The sequence below is a fragment of the Perca fluviatilis genome, chromosome 8 (genome assembly GCF_010015445.1).
Source record: "Perca fluviatilis chromosome 8, GENO_Pfluv_1.0, whole genome shotgun sequence".
NCBI classification, from domain to species: domain Eukaryota; kingdom Metazoa; phylum Chordata; class Actinopteri; order Perciformes; family Percidae; genus Perca; species Perca fluviatilis.
Window position 1 is genome coordinate 21,649,151 of NC_053119.1, and position 22,304 is coordinate 21,671,454.

General features: G+C 41.7%; 1 protein-coding gene across 2 annotated transcripts in view; it reads left to right on the forward strand.

The window, feature by feature from the left end:
* Nucleotides 1-22,304, forward strand: part of LOC120563348 (PDZ domain-containing RING finger protein 4-like) — an 84,481-nt gene that overhangs the window by 49,078 nt on the left and 13,099 nt on the right. For both annotated transcript variants that reach the window (XM_039807469.1, XM_039807468.1), the window contains exons 2-3: nucleotides 15,555-15,808; nucleotides 18,156-18,258. In XM_039807469.1, coding sequence (XP_039663403.1) covers nucleotides 15,555-15,808; nucleotides 18,156-18,258 — 357 coding nt within the window. The remainder of the gene's footprint in view (nucleotides 1-15,554; nucleotides 15,809-18,155; nucleotides 18,259-22,304) is intronic.

Genomic DNA, 22,304 nt, shown 5'->3' on the forward strand with positions numbered 1-22,304 from the left:
GTGGTGTCAATCTTTTAATTGAACTCTCAGCAAGAAAGCAAAAAAAGACTATTTCCCAAAATGCATTGTTTACAACCTGTCTGATCTACGTGGTTGTGTTTCCTGCCCCATAAACTTTGTTGTCACTGCATTCCCAGATTTTAGCAATTACTTTGAGTACAATGTTATCTTTGCTGATATAGATGATGGTCAAAACTAAAACCCAAGTTGTATTGAAAAAAAAAAATTTACTTTAACATTTGGGTAGGTCTTCTTCTGTCAGTATAAAAGTATTGTACACAAGAAGACAACAGAAACGGGATACAGACAAGTAGCATAGGCGTCGATTTCGGTGGGGACGGTGGGGACTCGTACCTATCAGATTTCGTCATGAGTCATTTTGTACCCACCACTTTTTTTGAAAACCTCGAGCTCAATTTATTAAAAAAAAAAGAAATAAAGTTCATAACACATAATTCTTGAGCGACAGATGCCAACAAATCCACAAAAATCTCTTTCCCCACAGGGCAAGCTCAGACACAGCTGTTCTGCTGCTGCGCTGGCTACACGCTTCTCTGTTCACAACACTATAGTGGAGATGATCGTGGATTAGTCAGTATCTTGTTTAATTATTGCTTGAGTCTATTGCTGAATTCGGGAATAGTTGTGAGGATGATGATGGGGATTGCATGCTTTCAAGTTTTAGTCAGAATGCCTGATGTAGATTGGATGGATGCATATTGTTGTGAATTGAGAGCAGTCAGTTCATGGTGTGATTATAGCGTTCATCTGTGCGACACATACTTTTGCTTTTTCAATCTTGGCGAAATTTATAGTGCAGAACTTGCAGAAGTTGTGTTGTTTGTAGATATGGCCAATTGTACTGGGAATTAAATCAAAATATTAGCAAAAGGCATAGCCACCCATTTTCCCGCTGAACTTCAACACGTAGCCTATGGTAGGCCAGGCCTATTTTCCTTATGCAGCTTCTCTCTCTGAGTCTGATGTGACGTCATGTCACATTGTCAACATGGTACATGGATACATGAAGCAGAACATAGGCTAGTGGGTCATATGTCTAATGCTTTTTGAAAACTTAAGGCTTTCTTCTTCATAAAACGTGTCAGACATCATCACATTTTGTATACATTTTTATTTACATCAGTAAGCTACAGGACAGCATCTTTCAAAACATGACCTGTGCGAAAGAGAGAAAAAAAATGATGATGTCACTGTCCCCAGCACATTTCAAACCAAACTGACGCCCATGACAAGTAGTTAATTTGAGGAAAGAGCAGTGGTGGCACTTTTGTATGTTTGGTGTGTATTTTGTGCCTTTTTAGTGCTGTAAATATACCTGCTATTTGCCGTACCTCCTTTCTGCCTTACTCTCAGCACATTTAGAAGTGTTCCATGACAGTACCCACTTGATTTTCTTCAGTCAGCATATGGATGGCACCATTACTCCTTACAACATCTTTTCACGCCAGCCAGGCCATTTTGCTGATCTGCACAGCACATAGCATCATCCGACTACCCCCCATCTCCCGCTCCTTTCCAACCCCCCAAACCAATTACCAGTTATCACCAAGGAGGAGGCTGTTCATCCATTAGTTATTCATCCACCCAAGTGCCGCTTTTACTCTAATTCGATTTTCTCCTTCCATTTTACATTAAAACTCACTCCAAGATGGCAAGATCTTAAAAGTTAAGCACAGAGATTAACTGCACATCTCTAAATATCCTTAACAAATATACCCTGCATGTACCATTAACCTTGAACAAGCTGATTAACTTTGCACTCAGTTTCTCTCACCAGTCCCAAATCATATTTAGATTCCACCGCAGAATTTCCTAATCCAGCCAAAGTAGGATAGTACAATTATCTCACATTCTGTCGTAATCTGTTAGTGATGAAGAATAAATGCCGTATTGATCTAATTTCATGGGAAAGTGATCCTAAGCAGAACAGGATGATGATGAGGATATTATTACACAGTGCTTCTGACAAAAAGGGCCAAGTACAAAAAGAAATCTGATGAAATGTTTACCCAACAATATTTCATGTGCAGCATTGTGAGCACTGCATTATGCTTGCGAGTCTGTGCCTGGTACGACTGCGAACAAGTCAATCCTTGAATTGTCAAAGTAAAGGAGCGTTACTGGGATTAGTAACTGTAATGTGATTACTGAATTTAAAGTTGTAATCCCTTACACTACTTGTAACCAAGAAAAGTAATCGCATTACATTATTAAGTAATGTGTCACTGCCCACAACACAGTAGACAAGGCCAGGTTTAAAAGGGAAAGTGGAGGAAATGGAAGCAATAGTAGATGATGACACTGCATTTGCGAGTTTAGGGCTTTCTTCACTTACTCTGCTACTCAACACTTTTGATATTGAGTATTGGTAGAGTTCATGCTAAGATCTCTTCTCCCTTTGTCCTTTTATAACAGTTGTCCTTTGCGCTGAATGATTACGGCACAAGATTGGATAATAAACGGATGTAAAAAGGCGGACCATGAATACTAGAGCGAGTTGAATGAGCTGATACACTTTGAACGAGTTGCGCAGTAAAGGGAGTGCTCTACACAAGATTGGTGCTCAGAGAACAAAATTGGCAGAATTTATCAAATGTTCTGCGGGCATACAACCTCAGCAGCAGAGTGTAGAGCCTTTAATGTGAATAACCCAGGGGCCTTGTGGAGTGTGTTTAGTGTGGTTGGAGGGGTTAAAGTAGGCCTGCACATTAGTTCATGTAGAGATGTTGAGGGGATTATGAGATTTCCCCAGTGGTATTGTCTCTCTCTCTCTCTTTCTCTCTCTCTCTCTTTCTTTCTCTCTCTCTCTCTCTCATATCATTGGAGCATTGCTTGAGTTGCCAGATTTCCCCAGTGGTAATCTCTCTCTCTCTCTCTCTCTCTCTCTATCTCTCTCTCTCTCTCTCTCTCACTCATGCTCTCATGTCATTGGAGCATTGCTTGAGTTGCTTAGATGGTAGGGTTGACTGTCTGGGAGTGATTTATGCAGTCATAAGGCCTGTACTGTAGCAGACCTTAGCCCGTATTTTATTCTGACACTTATTATTGAAATTAGACATTTGGGTGTAAAGAGGAACCCAAGCCATTTTCTCACTGAGAGGATGAGGTAGCAGTCGTGCTCATCAAAACTCAGCCTTCCAGCATTTGGAATTCCATGAGGGATTATTTAATTCCACCTCTCTATTGAATGTTTTCTGTTCTCACTTATATATAACTATATAGTTTATTATGTTTGAAAATTCAAAATAAGTTTCACAGGTTGAAAGACAGAATTGTAATACATCGGCGTTGAGCTGCAGTGTAGCGTAGTAGTGTAGCGGCTGCTGTTCAGGTGCTTGGAGCCGCAGAAGAGGCAGACTGCAGCAATCAGTCAGCAGTGGTCTCACCATTCTCTCTATTGTTGCATACATTCAGTTGGGAAATCAACAAACAATACAGTAACTAAGTGAGATGACTTATTTTTGCCATTCAGGGTCCCGGTAGTATAAATCCAGTTAATTTTCTGCATAAGCCATGACCGTTGGAGCATTTCTGAGGCTTTTGTTGGCATACATTATAATTTTTTAAAGATGAGCCACTGCATTCGAAAATATCTAGTTCTTTGATAAAAAAGCCAATGCTGCAGGCCTGGTGACTTAAACGCATGAGGAGAGAGGTCATCTATGACTTTCAAGGGGTGCTCTGGCCCCTTATTTGCGGTCATCTTTTTACTGTTATCTCTAATAAAGGCATAACATCCTCCTCCAAAAACTTCCAAGGAGCATTTTGGTATGAAACATCCAATCAGAAATGGAAATTTTTGTAAGCTGCAGTTACTTAGTTAGAAACCTGTCATAAGAAAAAGTTCCACATTTTGGGAAATATGCTCATTTTCTTTCTTGCCAAGGATGAGAATATGGATCCCACTCTCTTGTACGCTAATTATGAAGCTACAGCCAGCAGCCGATTAGCTTAGCATAAACACTGGATACAGGGTTATAAAACCCCCGTACCAACTTCTCATTACCTCCATTTGCCCAAGCTTTGTGAGTAGGCTTATCCACACAATGTCGTCATGTCTTATCCACAGTTGGTTGACCTTTCCACATTTTACGAGTTCTATCATAATTCCATCAGCACTCAGTTGTAGTGGTTGACCAGTAAGTGTTCCCTCTTCGATCTCCAGAGCACATTGCCAGTGTCCATGCTACCCCCATGTACCTCCACCTCCTCTGGCACTGTCACCAGGTTGATTACCGAACAGGCCTACCAGGAACAAGGGCTCAGGGGGCCCCTAAGCCAGAGCCTCTGCGTGAAGTTGCTGTTATTAACTTTGCATTTATTGTCACATAGTCAAAGGGCGTAGTCATATACAATAACAAAGCCCCACAAGTCCTACTGAAAAACTGAAGGAATAGCCTAAACTATTCATTCACTTTGAAGATGTCACAAGAAAGAAACCATCACACACACACATACATTTTTAGTGTTTCTCCCCTCAGTTTATCTATAGGACTTTAGAGAGGCTGAGAACTCTATGCAAAATTGTCCCTTCAACTTTGTGGGGGAGAAATCCAAAAAGCAAGTGCAAAACAACAACATTAGAAGCTCTGTCTAAGGGACCTAGACAGCCTCAAACCTTTCCCACAGATATGAGAGTGGCATTGATCAGCCAACTCAGCAAGAAAGCAAATCAGAGCACGTCCAAACATGTCAAACTACATCTCAAAGTTGTGGTTCATGAAATTCATGAAGACCCCATAATGTTGTTATCCACCCCAACTACAGTGCTGTAAATCCTGTTGAGATGCGAGCAAATGTATGTCTTAGTTAATAGGCTGTTTCCGTTAACTGTGTGTTTAGGTATGTGTGCTGTAAATCCTGTTGAGGTACAGGTGAATTTAGTTATTGTGCTGTTGGCTGCAAGTCAGTGTACCTGCCCTGTTGTGGGGGTCTTTTGCACGTCCGTGCCAAGGGGCCCATTATTTTATAATCCGCCTATGACTGTCAACACTCCTTAGTCTCCTGTAATGGGAAAAATTACATTTAAGCATAATTCCTTATATTTTTATGTTTTATTTCTACTTTTCCCATGCCAGTTAAGATGTAACTGGGGGGGTGATAGTCGTACAGTGAGGAGGAGGTGAGATGGCTCCGAGATGTCTTTTGTGTTTTTCCTGATTGTCTTCATGTGTATCAGATTGCCTGTAAAAAATGTAGCGTCATAATTAGCCAAGTGCGTGTGTGCTGTCACTCTGAAGATGCATATAAGCCTAGTGTTCTGTCCACTCATTTGAGGAACTGACTCCACACTGGGCTACACTCCTCTTACTCTTTTATCTGATGGATCCACACAGTTGACTGGACCTTACTGCTGACCGGTTATGTTGCTTTTTTCCCCCAAGTGATGAGATAGAACAAGCGTGTAATCGATGGCTGTAAGCGCTACACTCCCGAGGCTTCATGACCTACATGTTACACTTTCTCCATCTGCCTGCATACGCTTAACACCCTACAGGCTGCCACTCAAACCAGCAGGTGACGGCACACAGGAGATATAGACTGTGTGTAACGGAGGCTCACTGCATGTACAGATGTTAAGCAAAACATCCAAGGTTGCACACACTGGTTAAATAGCCTATGATGCTATTTCTACTGATGCTGAAGCCTTGTTTACTTGTCTGTGTAGCTGAAGTAGAAAGAATGACCTTCATTCAATTCAGCGCATTTCCAGTTCAACTAGGATACCAGTGAAGACAGCCACTTTCTCCTTGTGCACAGCATAAACTCTATAAAATTAAAAACAAAAACATTTCATTACGATTCAAAGTGCTACATGCAAGCCATAAAGCAATGTATGCAGTTAATTTGAAGGCATAAAAAAGCTAATGGACTATTAGAGTCTACTGCCTGGGGCTGCCTTTTCTCCTTGCAGAAGAAGTACATCAATCACTTCTATCAGTAATCCCCTGCCAGCTGCTGGCAGTGTCTGTGCCTCCTGCCATAGAAATGGTCCCTCAGCAGAAGAAGCATCATATGTGGCTGAAGTTGACATCTTAACAGATAAACTGGCCCCACTTTACTACAACTGTCACTACATTCTGCCCTCGGCCTTTAGAGATATTGATGGTAGGCAGCAGTCGATGAGACAAAAGCACTGACAAAAGAGACGCCCGAGGAGTCGAGCTAAGCTGCTACGTGTTTCTTCTTTCTTGCTTGCCCTCATACCTGGAGGATGCACGATAAGATGGGACACAGATGAGAGAACCTTCAGGATTGTGCTCTGCTGTAGGCTACTATACGCTTAGCTGTAAAAACAGTGACTTTTGGTGAAGTTTTCAAGAAGGTCTGTTTGTTTGCACGTAACAGCTCAGAACAGCTTAAAGTGACGTGTGATATTTACTGAAGCGGAGGCACTCGTACACAATCTTCACATGTCTTTGTCAATATGGGACTCTGCCACAGAGAAAATGAAGGAAAAGAAAAGAGGTTTCATCCCTTCGTTGCACTCCACTAAGCTGGTTTACTGCATTTGTTGTGGGAAGGCTGGTGGTCGTCTCTGGAGCTTTGAATGAACACATTTCCCTTCTGGCTACAGCTGCTGCATATCCATGTGCAAACAGCCAGCAGATGTGTCTTGGTCCAGCTACTCCATCCCAACGCCCAGTTCTTTCCATATTCACTTTTACCTGATGATCATCTCCTGGCCCAGTTATCCAGAAAATGATCTCTTGTGAGTTATAACCATTGTTTTGTTTCAGATCAATAAGGTAATTCATGTACATATGGAGCTGTTTGGGCTGCAGAGCTACATTAGACTTGATAAATACAACAGCTGCTAAATAATTTGTTGCAAACAGATTTTGTTTACCAGCGTGTGTTTATGAATGAATATCTATTTGCATACTTTGCATGCACACTTGAAGAGGATAGTTTATGCTAGTGTAACTACATCAAAATATGTCTGATGAAACTTTAAGAGGCTCCAGTGTTCTGAGCGTAAGGCAGTGAATGTGGGAAGAATTAATGTTTAAGTTTGACAAGATTAAGGCTACTTGGGAATAAATCCAATTGCAAAAATTATTCCCATTTAAAATTCCACTTCATCACCTTCAGCGTCTTTGGGCATGCTAGTTGATGATGCACTTTGCAGAGCTGTCCCAAGACCTCTCAAGGACTGTGCTTCAGTGTGTGAATATCTGAGTATATCTAGGAAGCTGCAGCCAGGCTTATAAAAACCCTTCCCATCTGTCAGCTAGGACTGCAGATCCAAACAACTAACTGAGGCAGTGTGTTTAGCTGGATAGACCTCAGCCAAGGGGACACCACAAGGATGGCAAAGTCCCTCATGCAGAAGTTAAGGCTACTTAATATTCTTGTGTTGATTGGGGATTAATTGTTCCATCTGGCCCTCATGAAAACCAGTGAAGAGAATAAAAAAAACAACATCCCTCCTCTTTTTCCTGACGTGTTTCCTCTTGTTTTATTATGGTCATGGAGTATGGCTAGCAAGTGCTGAGGCTTGGAGGAGGAGCCTGGACCAGACAGGCTGTACCAGAGGGAGAACTGGGAAATTTGATCATTTTTCTCCGGGACTGTCATACGCCATAGGCTGCCTCATTTGTCTGCTCCAACTCCTTTGTTTCCACCAGGCTCCCTGTTCCAGGATTAGCCTGCGGAGCGAGACACAAGCAGGAAAATAAGACGGAGAGAGAGAGATATACACAGTCAGAGGAACTATATAAGCTAATTATTATAGTGCTTCATGTATCTTTAATATAGTACTTAACTCTAATGTATGTGCTGCCGTATTTAAAACCTGCTGACTGGCCAAAACCCCCCGAATTAAAGCAGGTTTGGAGTGTGAGGGAAGGAGGGATGAGGGAGGCTGTGAGACTGCATCTTTATTTTTCCTCCAAATTACAGTTCCACAGGAGTGGTTTGACCCACTTTATCTCCCACTCAGGTAATTAATGCACCATCACTACAAGCAAAGGTCACATCAGGAGGCAAGGGAGCAGGCCAGAGCACAAGAGCTAAGGGAGTTATATATGTGTTATATATAACTGTTGAGAAACAATAAGTTGTTTTGTAGGGCATCACTCTTGAGACACCCATTGAGAAGTGTGTGAATATGTGAATCACCAGGGATGATCGTAGCACACTGTTTATAACCATTATTAAATTATACATATTTTGTCATGTTTTCTGCAGGTTATGATGTTAGCTATCTGGAAGTCTGTTAATTTAAACAAATACATTATAGGTGCTCTCCAGTGATTTTACACATAAACATCAGTTTACTGTTTGGTCTTCTTTTTACTGGATAGTTTATAATTTTTTGGCGTCTATATATTTTTTCGGAAATTCGGCATGGGAGGAGATTTTCGACACAAAATCCGGTAACGCTAACGGAGGTGTAACGTTACGAATGGCCACTGTTCTGACTCGGGTGCCTGGGTCTGTTTCCCGACGGATCAGTAAACTGCCGTTAGCGTCCTCAGCACTGGAGTTAAGTGCTGACCAGGTTTGGATTGCTGTAATGATAGTGGCCGGCTGCTAGCTGGCTGGGGGCTGACTGTGGATGTGTCCCCGGGGCTGTTGTCAACTCCCATCCCGACTGAAGCCTTGCAGCACCGGGAGAATAAGGCAGGCAGACAGACAGGGGTGTGCTAGCTGGCTAAATTACCATTAGATTAGTCGTCTATCTTAGGGTGACCATATTTTGATTTCCAAAAAAGAGGACGCTGGGCCCGGCCTTGAGACAAATTCAGACAGGCTTCTCAGAGGTTAATGAACATGCTTTATTATGCCTCAATGGTGCAAAAATAACTTCTGTAATAAAATAATAGCTCTCTTTTAAAATAAATAAATAATATGAAATAATGTTCTAAATATGACCTCTTCGGTGTTAGAAAATCCAGTTTCAACAAAATATCTCTTAATACATTTTCAATGTAATAAGATAAATAATAAAGACACTGAAACATATGTGCCAGCTTTGGACACGTTGCACTCTGCCTCCCACTTGTCCAGTCCCGACCGGGACATTTTTTTTGCTGTTCAACTGTGAAGCTGCACTTGCTCCATATAGCTGCACTAGTCTTGTTTTATGGTTGTGCGCAGGCTCCACGCAGAGCTTTCGCTGTAGCCTACGTAAGTGGCCTGATGTTTATACTTGTGCGCTGGTGTGTGCGTCGAGCCGGCATGTGTGTGTGTGTGTGTGTATGGGGAGTGGGTGATAGAGCGAGGGAGAAGTGAGAGTAACAAAGTGTCTCCCCTGTGTTTTCTGACCACGGTGGGAAATCTTTAGCAGGAAACGCTGAGTGTGTTGAACGATGTCGTAATCTTATGTTACCCACTAAGAATTAGCTAACATTATAGACCAAGCATTAACATTAGCTACTTGTCAACCAGCACCTTTATAGTAGGCTAACCTTAAAGAGGTGATAGAATGATTATATAGGGTATTTCACACTGTTCCTTAAGGTCTCCGAATAGGGTATGTGACATTGGTTGGGCTGAAAATGGCCCGGGTGCTGTTCTATGCGCCCTAATGCAACCCTGTGAAATAGCCCTAAAATGAAACAAGAGGTTTTCTCCTTTATATGGTATTCTCATGAATATTTAGATGAGCTGCGTGCTGATTGGTTGGTTTACAATGAAGCTCACCTCTAGTGTGAGTGCCACATGAAGTATGCCAGCATGACAGTAGCAACAGCTGAGAAGATTTGGGTCTGGTGACCAGGTCCACCTCACACAAACTTCCTTCTCCCATTCTTTCTCTTTACTACCACACTCACACACACACACACACACACACACACACACACACACACACACACACACACACACACACACATACTGCACCGAGTGGGGCTCTCCAATGCTCGGAGACGAGCCGTGGCCAGATCGGAGCCCTGCCGCTGGAGGAGATGCGACAGCGTGGACCGGTTCAACGGCTTGGTCAGCGACATGAACTTGTAGCAGCCGTTGGAGCTTCCGAGCACCGGGCTTCCACCGCTGCGAACGGGGTTTTTAGCTTTAGGAGAAGGCATTTTATCTGTTAATCCTACCGACGTAGACACTTTGGCGTTATGTAGTTGAATTGTCTGCAGTTGTGGGCGGGTTGTTGCAGTATTCTAATTGTTCTCATCTCAGCTCCGCCGAGACAAAATAGACATGCCATTTCACTTATTGTCAGAAATATCATGTTTTCAAAAGCATCACTTTCATCAAATTTTATGTGACATATTTAGACTGCAAGCAGGCACATCCGGACAAACGAGCAGGCTTATGTGCCGGGGCTGAGCCCCGGAGAGCCCCGGCCCAATTTAACCCCTGCTTGGGACATAAAAAAACCTCCACTTCCAGACAAGGAATCACAACTCGCACTGTAGCTAGTTCAGTGTCTCAGCACGGGGACATTTAGCGGAGAGTGAAGCCCACAGCCACACAGATGGAGAGCAGCACAGCAGCAGAACAGCAGCAGGAGCACACCGCCCATTGCAAGTCCTCTGCGCCGCTGCGTTAGATCCACAACTCCCGCTCCATTGCCCGCTGCCACCGCTGGATGGTGTTGCTAAGAACTTGCAATGTATAACTATTATCAGACCGGCCCTTGCGGCCTCGAAACACTACCGGGCCACCGGGAAAAGTCCTGACTCTCTCGATTGCCACTCCGCTACTGGTTAAGTATAGTATTTACATTGCAATATAAATGAAATAACTTAATGTATTAATATCAGGGAACATGCCTGCCACACTCGCAGTTACCCGGTAACTAGACCACCATCTACCGCTGACCTGACGGAGCTCCACGACCGGCAGCATGGTGCTCTGTACCCAGCGCACAGTCATCTTTTCTGGAGTAACTGAACCACTAACTACCGCTTACCTGGAGCACCACAACCGGCAGCCCGCGATGAAATGTGAAAAGTGTCAGCATTCCCTGTACAGCCTGGAACACTGCATTTACGACCGTGGTTAATTTTCAATATCCTTGAAAAACGTCCAAACTTTCTTCTTTGTAATTCCCCTGGAAGTGCAAAGCTTGCAGCTAAACTATTGTCTGAGATCTGCGTGACCTACATTCAGAACACCAGCTGGTCTCAGACCAGTGGTCTGTATGTACATTTTGGGGAGTGACAAAGGTACAGACCAGAGCCAATAAGGTACAGCCACCGCGTTGACGTCAACTATTCGCTTCGTTGGGATTCGCCCATTTTCAGCTGCAGTTTCAAATTGTGAGATTTGCATAGGAAAGAGGTGTCAATGGGACTTTGAGGTTCTCTGTATGCCCATTTCACCCACCGAACTGTCGTTATTCAACTATGACAAGGTAAACTCGGTTTTGCATTCTATCACCCCTTTAAATCAATAGCAAAGCACTTTTCCTCTTCGGTCCCCCTACAGGTTAAAAGCAGAATTGTTACCATTACCATTATTCTTATGTCTCATTCGAACAAGTTGATGAACTACTGAAACGACTGCAGAGATATCACTAAATTGCCTGTGCGTTGTCTGATTTATGTGTTAACATCATTATTGTGATTGGATGTAAAACGTCCTGCCTCAAATGCAACCAATAGTTTGACTCATTTCTAATTAAAAATCTTTTATCATTGGGGCGGCCTCTAGCTCACTCAGTAAGAGAGTCCTGACCTGCTGCCCTTTGCTGCGTGTCATTCCCCATCTCTCTCCCCCTTTCATATCTATCCACTGTCCAATACAGGGAAAAAGCCCAAAAAATAATATACTTTTTTTTTTTTTATTGTTAACCCCCCTCTCCCCGCCCCCTAAACACGCACTCCCAAGAAAGTGAATGTGGGAGACAGGAGAAGAAGCTCTGGCTGTCAGGGGGATGTCAGCCAAATTGTGAATGAAGAAGAATCTTAATTTCTTTTCTGTGGGTGTTTTTTATGGGAATGTGGATCTTTCAGATCAATTTGAGGAGGGCCTATGGTTAGCATTCTCCACATTTTATTGTGTCATGCAGTTTGGGACTCGCACTGGTCTGGTCTTGACTCGGTCTCGCCATGCCTTGGTCTTGGTTTTGACTCGGTCTCTGCCCCTTAAAGTCTTGGTCTTGTCTCAGTTCCGATACACTCTGGTCTTGGTGATGACTTGGTCATGGAGGTGTGGTTGGCATTTTTTCACAATGTTTTTTTTTTTTTTTTTTTTTACCTTCCATAGACCAAGTATTTAATCAATTCATCAAATTAATAATCAGCAGATGAATCAATAATAATCTTTAGAAAAAACTGAATTGTAGCCCTAGTCTCAAGCCCAAACTGTTGGGAACCAGAGACATGGTGTACTGTATAACCACATACTGATCTACAAAGGAAATCTACTCAAAGAAGACACCGACTGACCGTCTGGTCATTTATATTTTAGATGGGGACTCATTTAAGAAATATAACATGTAGGCAGACATATCTATTATACAAAATAAAAAATCCATGCTAAGCCTGGCTTTACTGAGCCTTTATGCTGTCAGGTTATATCAATCACAATCACTTTAGTGCCGCTCAAAACATGTCGAGTCATGTCTCAAATGTACTGTGTCAAATGCAGTGAGATGCGTCATAGAACAAGCACAAGTAAAGAATTAATGGTGAAATATCTGGGGTTGAAAATATAAGCTCTCTCTGTGGGAGTTCCCTGGCGACTTCTGCATCCTTGTTGTTCATTTAGATGCACCACATACACAAACTGTCGGCTGCTCATGAATTTAGGTCATTTTTTTAGATTCTGAACGTAACAGGGCTATGTGTTTTTATTTCTACCACTGTGCTGCATTTTAAAGAGAGTTTATGATGTAAGTTCTGAAACACTGCTGCTTTTGAGTTTCCCAGCTTTGCTGTATTTTTCCACATCTGACACATTTAAAGTGATTTCAGTTTGCTGTGCGTGCAAAATGCTCCACTCCAAACCCATATTTAAATACAAAGGCAAATGTAATTATGCTGTACCTTTTTATCTTTCTTTCTGTGGTTATCTAAATTATAATCTCTGGTTTCAGCGTTTATACCAAAGCACACTCTCTAAGGTATTCCACAGCCATGGTTTCTCTTCCAGAGAAATTACTGGTGTTAAATGAAGCAATGCTTTTCTTTATATGTGCCAGCTGTAGTGCAAATGGTTTTCAATCTGCCAGAAAATCCAGTTAATTTCGTGAAGATGAGGTTGAAGATGGTCTGACTGAACAGAGGCCACTGTGCTTTTGTGTGTATGATTTCCAATGTTATATTCATAAAGAAAAATATGTAAATTTCAATTTGAATGCATTCACCCAGAACACAACTGTAGAGCTGTCATTTATAGTAGTATGTAGTATATGGGAAAATGGCCCTGGGGGCATGTTGCCTTTATACAGTATGTTGCATGTTCAGATACTATGGAAGTGGTATTGTTGGGATCTCATTCTTAAGTTTTCCAGTAAAGGTTGAGACAGACTGTCCTGGCAGAGGTTTAGATACACAGTATTAAATGAGCATCATTCACAGTCAACACATTAACAGGAACATTCAAAAGTCACATATGACTACATGCTAATAAGGGAGGCTGAGGAGGTGGAAGGAGATCAATTTCTGAAAGCAGGCAGTAGTGCATCTCTGCAAACACTCCCGTTTTTGCCGGGTTTCTCCCGTGTTTTAGCCCTATCTCCCGGACCCCTCCCGGTTTGTTATTTCTCCCGGGAAACTCCCGTAATTTGCATGGCCCAAACTCCCTTATAAATAATCGGACCAATATGTTTGTCTAATGTTGACCAGTTGCCAGATCTTGTATGGAACGCATCCTATTCACACAATCCACACAACATACAATTTTCAACACGTTTTTCACCTCAACGTGGCAACCTATAACCCAGTTGCGCAGTTGATCTCTGCGCAAGCTTCGCGGAAATAATTTCAGACCCGAAAGCGAGCCGATAAAAATGGCAGGTGAAGGCGGTGTTCCCGCAAAGAAATCGAAATATAGCTGTAAATTTCAACAGTGTTGGGCACAACAATTTACATGCATCTTACCTATTCATATCGACAACCTCCACGCTTTTTTTAAGGTGTGTCGCATTCATTTTAATGTAGCGCACGGCGGGAAAAATGACATTTCCCAACACATTAAAACACAGCGGCACCATCGCGCAGAAGAGGCACATAAGGACACACAGGCAATTTCATTCATCACAAAAGGACAGACAGAGCAGTGTACCAGTGTTAAAAACTGCAGTGCAGTGTTTAAGTTATGTTTTCATTTAAATTGCACTTAACACTTACAGTACCCCTCCCCCTTAAAATTACCGTATAGTACAGGAGAAGCTTGCGGGCAGTTTCAACTTACATTAGCTGTTTAAGTTTAATTACTAATGTTAACTAGCATTTTAGTTAGGAATAATTAGCCTGTGCCCATGTTATCTCCTTACATATACCTACGCTCTCTGTCTCTGCAAGGTTTGGAATGATTGAGATTTCTCTTGGCACAGCTACCAGAAGACTTCCAACTTTCAGACTTTCAGGTTGCTCACGTCACATTTACGTCGTCTCTCTCAGTTGGAGGCTGCACAGTAACGCTCAGCGCTCACCAGAAAAGTGCTTCTAATATCCTTCACTGGTCTCCGTCCAGAACAGGATCTGTTGGTCCATTATACATCATGTCTATGGTCACAGTGCTGTTGACGTTCCTCTGAGACAAGCAGGCACAACAGTGGTTTCTATGCCCTGGTGACTGACTGACAGGCTGAGGTTGTAAGGCAAGGCAACTTTATTTCTACAGCACCTTTCAGCAACAAGGCAATTCAAAGTGCTTTACATGAAACATTAAAGAGTCATGATGAAAATAAAACAAAAAGAAGAAGAAAAAAAGAATAATATACAAATACAAGAAGAAAAGTTACAGTGAGTAAGAAATTAATAATTATTCAATTTAATAGGCTGTAGGGACGGGTTTGGGAGGAGAGAGGGAGGGGGTTTATTTTTATTTTTGTTTAATTTCTTTAGAGTGTAAAATATTCTAAATAAATAACATAATGTTCTAAGTAAATAGGATAAATAGGTTTGGAATTATTTTTACAACTGAAATATTTTTTTTTTTAATTACAGAGGGAAAGTACCGAAAAAAGGTACCGTTAGGTGCTGGAACCGAATTTCAGGTACCGATATTGGTTCAGATGCGAAAGGTACCCAACCCTATGTAAAGCTCAGTGTTGTATGCAGACTGAATGAGCACCAAATACGGACTAACAGATATACGTGATTGTATTGGTTTTACATACATTTCTCAGACCTGCATCATAATAAAACTAAAACTAGAGTGAAAGTAATATTAGCTATGTCTTGGCTTCCCTGTTGGCTTTTATGTCACTTAGCCAGAAAATTCTTTGGTCTCTGCATATCGAGATTTAGCTGAACAAGCTGTGCATGGCTCTGCTTCCATGAAATGTTTCTATAGCAACAGTCAACATAAAAGGCACAATAAATAAAGCACAGGTTTTTTTTTTTTATATCACAGACAAAATATGCACAAGTACAATTTTTCCCTGTACTCCTCAGGTGAATGGGAAGGAGTTGTCCAAGTCCAACCATGAGGAGACTGTGGAGGCCTTTCGGGCTGCCAAGGACCCCGTCGTGGTGCAGGTCATCAGGCGGACCCCCAGCGGCCGCCCCCATGGCCCCCCTCAGGAAATCCATGTGGTGGATGTGTGCACTCAGACCGACATCACCTTTGAACACATCATGGCGCTGGCAAAGCTCCGGCCTTCGACCCCTCCTGTGCCTGACGTCTGTCCATTTCTGCTCTCTGACAGGTACGTACAATAGGAAATGTAGTCATTTTTCATCGATGCTCACTATACTTAGGCAAAATAGATGTGAATCATGATTGTTAGTGATTCAAAGCGGGGATTATAGTTTAAAGGAGGCCAGTGATTTGTTATCATTTAATATATTTGTATTTAATTTGATATAATTACAAAGGATTTTGGTTCAGTGCCACAAGAGTTTGTTGTCGTGTCCTTGTTTTGACTTTGGCAGTGACTCATGGTAATTAAGAAGGCAGAAACCAAGTAGAGAGAAATGTTATTGAGCTATGAAGCAGAAATATCAGTGTTTGCAGGATTAGCATTACAAGTATGCAAGACGCATGTTAAATATAAATGAAGTGTCTAACCAGCTGCATAGTCTGATAAATATAGATTTGTTTGATGAATGAGCTTCTCAATGCCCTTCACATTTTATTCTCACCAATGGGACACACTAAATAAAAAAAGAGAAATTAGGACAGGGCTAAGTAGTCCTAATTAACCATTAATACATAATGTATGTGTGACGTGTGCTTGGCATTTCAATGTTTAGTTTAGTATAAAGCATTCATTTAAATATATCACTAAGCAGCAACTGTGGAAAATTTGAGAATACGTATCATAAGCAGTTCAAGTCCACTAAAAATGTACTTATATATGACAGACCTAAGTGACTTTAACATCCAGTGTGACTGTTGAATCTGTTTTCCCTGATGCTGTACTGTCTTTCACATGTCCCCTTTATGCTTAGAAATCATGCACAGAAACATAACTCAGCTGTAAGATTAAATATGTTTGTTGAGTGTACATGTCTATACATTTAGAAGAGATGAAAGGACATGCAAAGTGGCTCAAAACAACACTTGTGTGGTACAATCACTAGAAGTCTAATCACATCTCAGCTGGATGCTGGGTAGTGCAATACCTCAAAGACATGTGTTTTATTGTTCATGTGGGAGGAAGGCATAAAAATATGCACACAAAAAAATCTTGAGAGTTTAAAGTATCAACAAGAGGTTTTCCTGGAAAACAACAAAAGGAACAGGGTTCATTATTTCCTCTTCTGGCATTTTAGTTTATATTCTGTTCATCTCAAAGGATGAGTAAACCGTAAACAAGAAAAGTTTTTGGGTTTCACCTCTTGGGAAGGAAACAACGAGACAATGGCAAGCCGGGAGCTTCATACCACAGAAGTGGGAAGGCAGCATGGTCTTGGTGAACCATGCATGTAAGGTTTGCATCTGTTTTAGTAGATAATTAATTCCAACAATCAAACATTTAGAATTCTTTGAGTATCTGTTACCATTTGTCATTTAAAATTTGCTTAGACAATCATTGCTTGCCTGGATGCTCATTATTAAAAACATCGTAAAAATGGTGTGTTATTGTCAGTGTTACTAGGTATAAACATGACCTGATCATAATCATTGCTACATATATATATCTCATACATTATCACCATACAATCCCCTACGGGGCCTTCTTGCCACAATTGGTGCTGCTTGGCGTATCCATTTTGACTCATGGAAGGTTTACAAGGTGATTAAAGCAAATGGGCTAATAAAAAAACTAGGCAACACAGTGCAACATGTGCTCACGGGCTACTTACAGCCCCAGGCTGAGCAAAAATGTAATCAATGTGTCCCATAAAACTTGCATTTTCTTCTTTTCATCTGTGATCAGGTGCACAATCCAATATACAGCAGACTTAATAGATGTAACAAATGTTTGTTGCTCCTATTTTTTAGGCTAGATTGTAAATTTGTAATTGTATTCTTTGAGCCTACTGCCAAATGTTGTTATATGTGTAATATTGAGGCATCATAGTATAAAGCATTCTGACATTTACCAGGTTATTTTTGTAAAGGTAAAATTGTGTTAATACAGTTTTATAGTATGGAGTAATCTAAGAGTCAGACAGACCCTGAACACACATCACTCAACATGTTCAACAGAGTGTCTTTTTGAAGTTTTTGTCCACCGTTATTATCTTGTGTGGCACTGGAGCTGCTCATCTTGTTAGGCCTGTTTTGTTCAGTGACTGAGGGAAGCATAATAGAATTACACTGTACAATGTGGGTTTTTTTGTCTGTCAAGAGAAGGAAGCAAATTATGTGGATATGCTGTTATTAACAAGGGGCTGTATTATTATCACACACACTCCAATGGTACTGAAAGCCCTTGACAAATCCTTTATTCTTCGGATTCCAGCAAAGACAAAGGCAAGGGAATCCTGTCACTTAGAGGTATTGAAAGCATTTGAAACTTACGCCCCATTTCTCACCACCTCTTTTTGCCTCCCTCCATGTCTGCCTTTCCCTCTCTTTCTTCCTCTGCCCGTCTCCCCCGACAGCTGTCATTCTCTTCATACAATGGACCAGGATTACTATGAAGGGACAGGTTACCTCTCCCCTGTACCGGCTGATGGAGAGAGGACAGAGGAGTTTGAGTATGAGGTAAGAATTGTACTTGATATTACTGCTTACTAAAGCTGACAGATTCATTGGTATGGCTAATATTACCGGCTCATTTAATCTTATCGCTGATATATAGTGGTACATACCTAATAACATAAAGTAAACCGATAAGTAACAAGAAGTTGCAGACAGAAATGCCAAAGATATAAAGAGAAATAGTGTTGCAATTATATAGTTTTCACACCAGAGACCACTGAGAAGTTTATTTTTTTGACTGTGAAGGTTAGCTTAGTACATATCTTTGTCACAGTTGTTGTAAGCAGTGGTTAAATTACATTTTTGGGAAATACACTTATTTGCTTTCTCCCTGAGAGTTACATGAGAAGATTGATGCCACTCATCTGCTAAAGCGGTACCAGTCTTCTCATTCAACTCTCGGCAAGAGAGTCATTACCCATACTTCGTTTATTTACCACCTACACAGCTTTTTTCAATTACCCTAGGTGATTAGACCTCTAGTCAGGTGGAAGCTTAGTGAAGATTTCCTGTGAAATACATGATGTCACCCAACTCTATGTAACTCTAAGAATGATAACCATGTAATGTTTCCCGCCCTAACGGGTAATTTCAGAGAGTCACAGAGATGTAAATCAACTGCAGTTTGTACACGTCCATGTTTTTAACTTTCAATTAGTGACATGGATATTGGCCACAAAAGTCAAGTATCAATAGGGCTTTACTGCAAACAAACAAGTTCAGTGCTGAAAATGTAGTACAGAGTTGCACCCATAAGTACAAACGCACATCTGACCTCTCCAACACATGGACATACATTCCCTAAACACTCCATATTTAAAGGGGTGATAGAATGATTATATAGGGTATTTTACACTGTTCCTTAAGGTCTCCTAATGGGGTATGTAACATTGGTTGGGCTGAAAATTGCCCGAATGCTATTTTATTAGGCCCTTAACTACCCTGTGAATATGGCTCTATTTGGAACAAGAGCTTTTCTTCCAAATATGGTATGCTAATGAATATTCAGAATGAGCTACGCGCTGATTGGTTTGAGCAAACTACATAGAAACACATGGGAGACCCGGCAGCAGGCCTCATATTTCAGACACTGCAAAGTTATACATTGTTTGTCGGGCTATTTCATTATTAAATTCACTTCTGAGACTTTTTTAAGCGAGAAATCAACTATATAAAGCTCAAATATGGGCCGTTTTACGAAAATTGATGGCTAATTGCAAATTTGGTAAGACTGTGTGTCGGAGTTAAGCCGCTGGTGCTGCCTCGCCGCCCGCCGGTGCTGCCTCGCCGCCCGGCCTGCCTTCCTTCACAGACCCCGGCCTGCTATGAGGTACTTGGAGCTCCATCACGGCTGGCAGCCCACAGCAGGGACTACCAACACCGCTGCCCTGACAGAGCTCCAGGGCCTTCAACTCCCCTCTTCCTGCTAGCTAAATGGCCTACACACATGTCACGCCACTTATACAAAATCTAACTAAAGGTCTTATAAAGCTAACAACTGTGTCCGATTTCAAGTTTCATTAGCTGCGACTGTCCCTTCAATCCTAGCTATGTGTAGCTACAAATCACGGATAGTTAGATTCCTTTTCGCCTTAATTCGAGTATATTTACAGTTTGAATTTCGTCACGCCACTTACACAACATCTAACTATATGTCTTATAAACCTAACAACGGTGTCCGATTTCAAGTTAATATTTGTGAAGACTAGCTAGGTGTTTCGTTAGCTGCGACTGTCCCTTCAATCCTAGCTACAAATCGCGGATAGTTAGCTTCCTTTTCGCCTTAATTCGAGTATATTTACAGTTTGAATTTCGTCACACCACTTACACAACATCTAACTAAATGTCTTATAAACCTAACAACGGTGTCCGATTTCAAGTTAATTAATATTAGTGAAGACTAGGTGTTTTGTTAGCTGTGACTGTCCCTTAAATCCTAGCTACAAATCACAGATAGTTAGCGTAATTCAAGTATATTTACAGTTTGTAAGTACAACTCAACACATTATAATTACACACATTAAAAGAGTAACTGGAACCTGTGGTGAGAGAATGCTGGCGTAACAAGCTCGCTGACCGCGCTTTCACTCACATACACCGGGCATTTAGCTAGCAGGAAGACGGGAGTTGGAGGCCCTGGAGCTCTGTCAGAGCAGTGGTATTTCGTAGTCCATTAGCCCAAAACGGTGACTTTGCGCGGGTATGGAGTGCTGTGGGTTGCCAGCCGTGACTGAGCTCCATCTACGTCATAGCAGGTCGGGGTCTGTGAAGGAAGGCAGGCCAGGCGGCGAGGCAGCTACACAGGCAGCACCAGCCTCTGAACTCCGACACACAGTCGGACAAAATTTGCAATTAGACATCAATTTTCGTAAAACGGCCCATATTTGACCTCTACATAGTTGATTTCTCGCATAAAAAAGTCTCAGAAGTGAATTTAATGGTAAAATAGCATATGAACAATGTATACAATTTCTGAGATCTGCCTGGCCTAGATTCAGAAGACTAACTGATCTCAGGTCAGTTGTGTAGCTTATGCAAATGTTGGGGCGTGACAAAGAGAAAGACTAGGAGAGGAGCCGCAATAGGAGCCGCAATAGTTGACGTCAACTATGGGGCTTGTTGAGATTCGCCTGTTTTCAGAGGCAGTTTCAAATAGTGAGATTTGCAGAGAAAAGAGGTGTCAATGGGATTTAGAGGTTCTATGTATGTCCTAGTTACCCACTAAACTGTCATTATTCAACTATGACAAGGTAAAATCAGTTTTGCATTCTATCACCCCTTTAAATATGGTTAGCAATTGGTGGAAGGGCCCAAACACTAAGTGACTCTACAGGCCGATCCAAGGTTGGACAGTAGCGACAGATGATGAGCCACATTGCAGACAGCTTGAAAAAAGCCAAAGCTTCCATTGGCAATGATGTCATGCCTCCATATTTTGTTTTCCTACAAGGTAAAAAGACAATGTTGTTGGTGTTACCTAAGAATTGCTAATTGTTTTTATAACTCTGGAAGAAAAAGCTTGCAAACTCACTCTGAGATCAATCAAACCCAATTAAAGTGTGTGTGTGTGTGTGTGTGTGTGTGTGTGTGTGTGTGTGTGTGTGTGTGTGTGTGTGTGTGTGTGTGTGTGTGTGTGTGTGTGTGTGTGTGTGTGTGTGTGGCAGGTGCTAGTAGGAAATAAATGTGGAAACACATTTCTTTGCTTCTGTATCTTAACAGGAGTGTAAGTAACAGGAGCAGGTGGAGTAGGTGATGTTTCTAAGGATGTTGATCTCTGACACATACAGATGGATACATACAGATGCACTGATTCAACTGTGACAGGAAGAGATAAACAGACCTGTCTCTGCTCTCTGCTTTGGTCCAATATTCTTTATTTCCGAGTCATTGAAGTGCAAGCATATTGCCGGCGAGGGCTCCGTCTGGTCTGATGTATGATGATTGCTCACCCCTTCCTCCTTACATTTGCTTTATTTGAATTTGTTCTGAACGCTTCCACCCACTGAGCTCGAGCTGTGTCTTCACATCCTAAAAAGATTTGTGCAACCGCTTGGATCCCAGTGTCAAATCAGAACAAATATAATATATTAAAGCCTCTCTTTATGCCTCATTGGTATTAACAAATCCTATTATTCTGTGTATGCTTTGTGGCCTGTACCGTTTTTTTTATTTCATGCTCGGTGAGTTACATATCAAGCTAATGCAGCCCCACTTACTGTATGTCAACTGAAAACGCTGTGAGGGAGATGTAGGCAATAGCTCAAAAGCCACTTTCAGATTCAACCTGATCCCTCACTCCCCGCTGAATGAGACGAAAGAGAATGAAGGAAAGACATTTCTTTATATTACCTTTTTGTCAGATGAAAATACACAGTGGGGGAGGGCAGTTTGCCATCACATCACAGATAAACCATCTAAATCTAATTCACCTTTCTAATACAGCAGGACATTGATGTTTCTGTTAGGGTAATCAACATGTGAGAGTCCTGGAGTACAGTGGTTGATGAGGTGGAGAGATGCCAGATGCCGCGGAGTTCCACATTCATAGT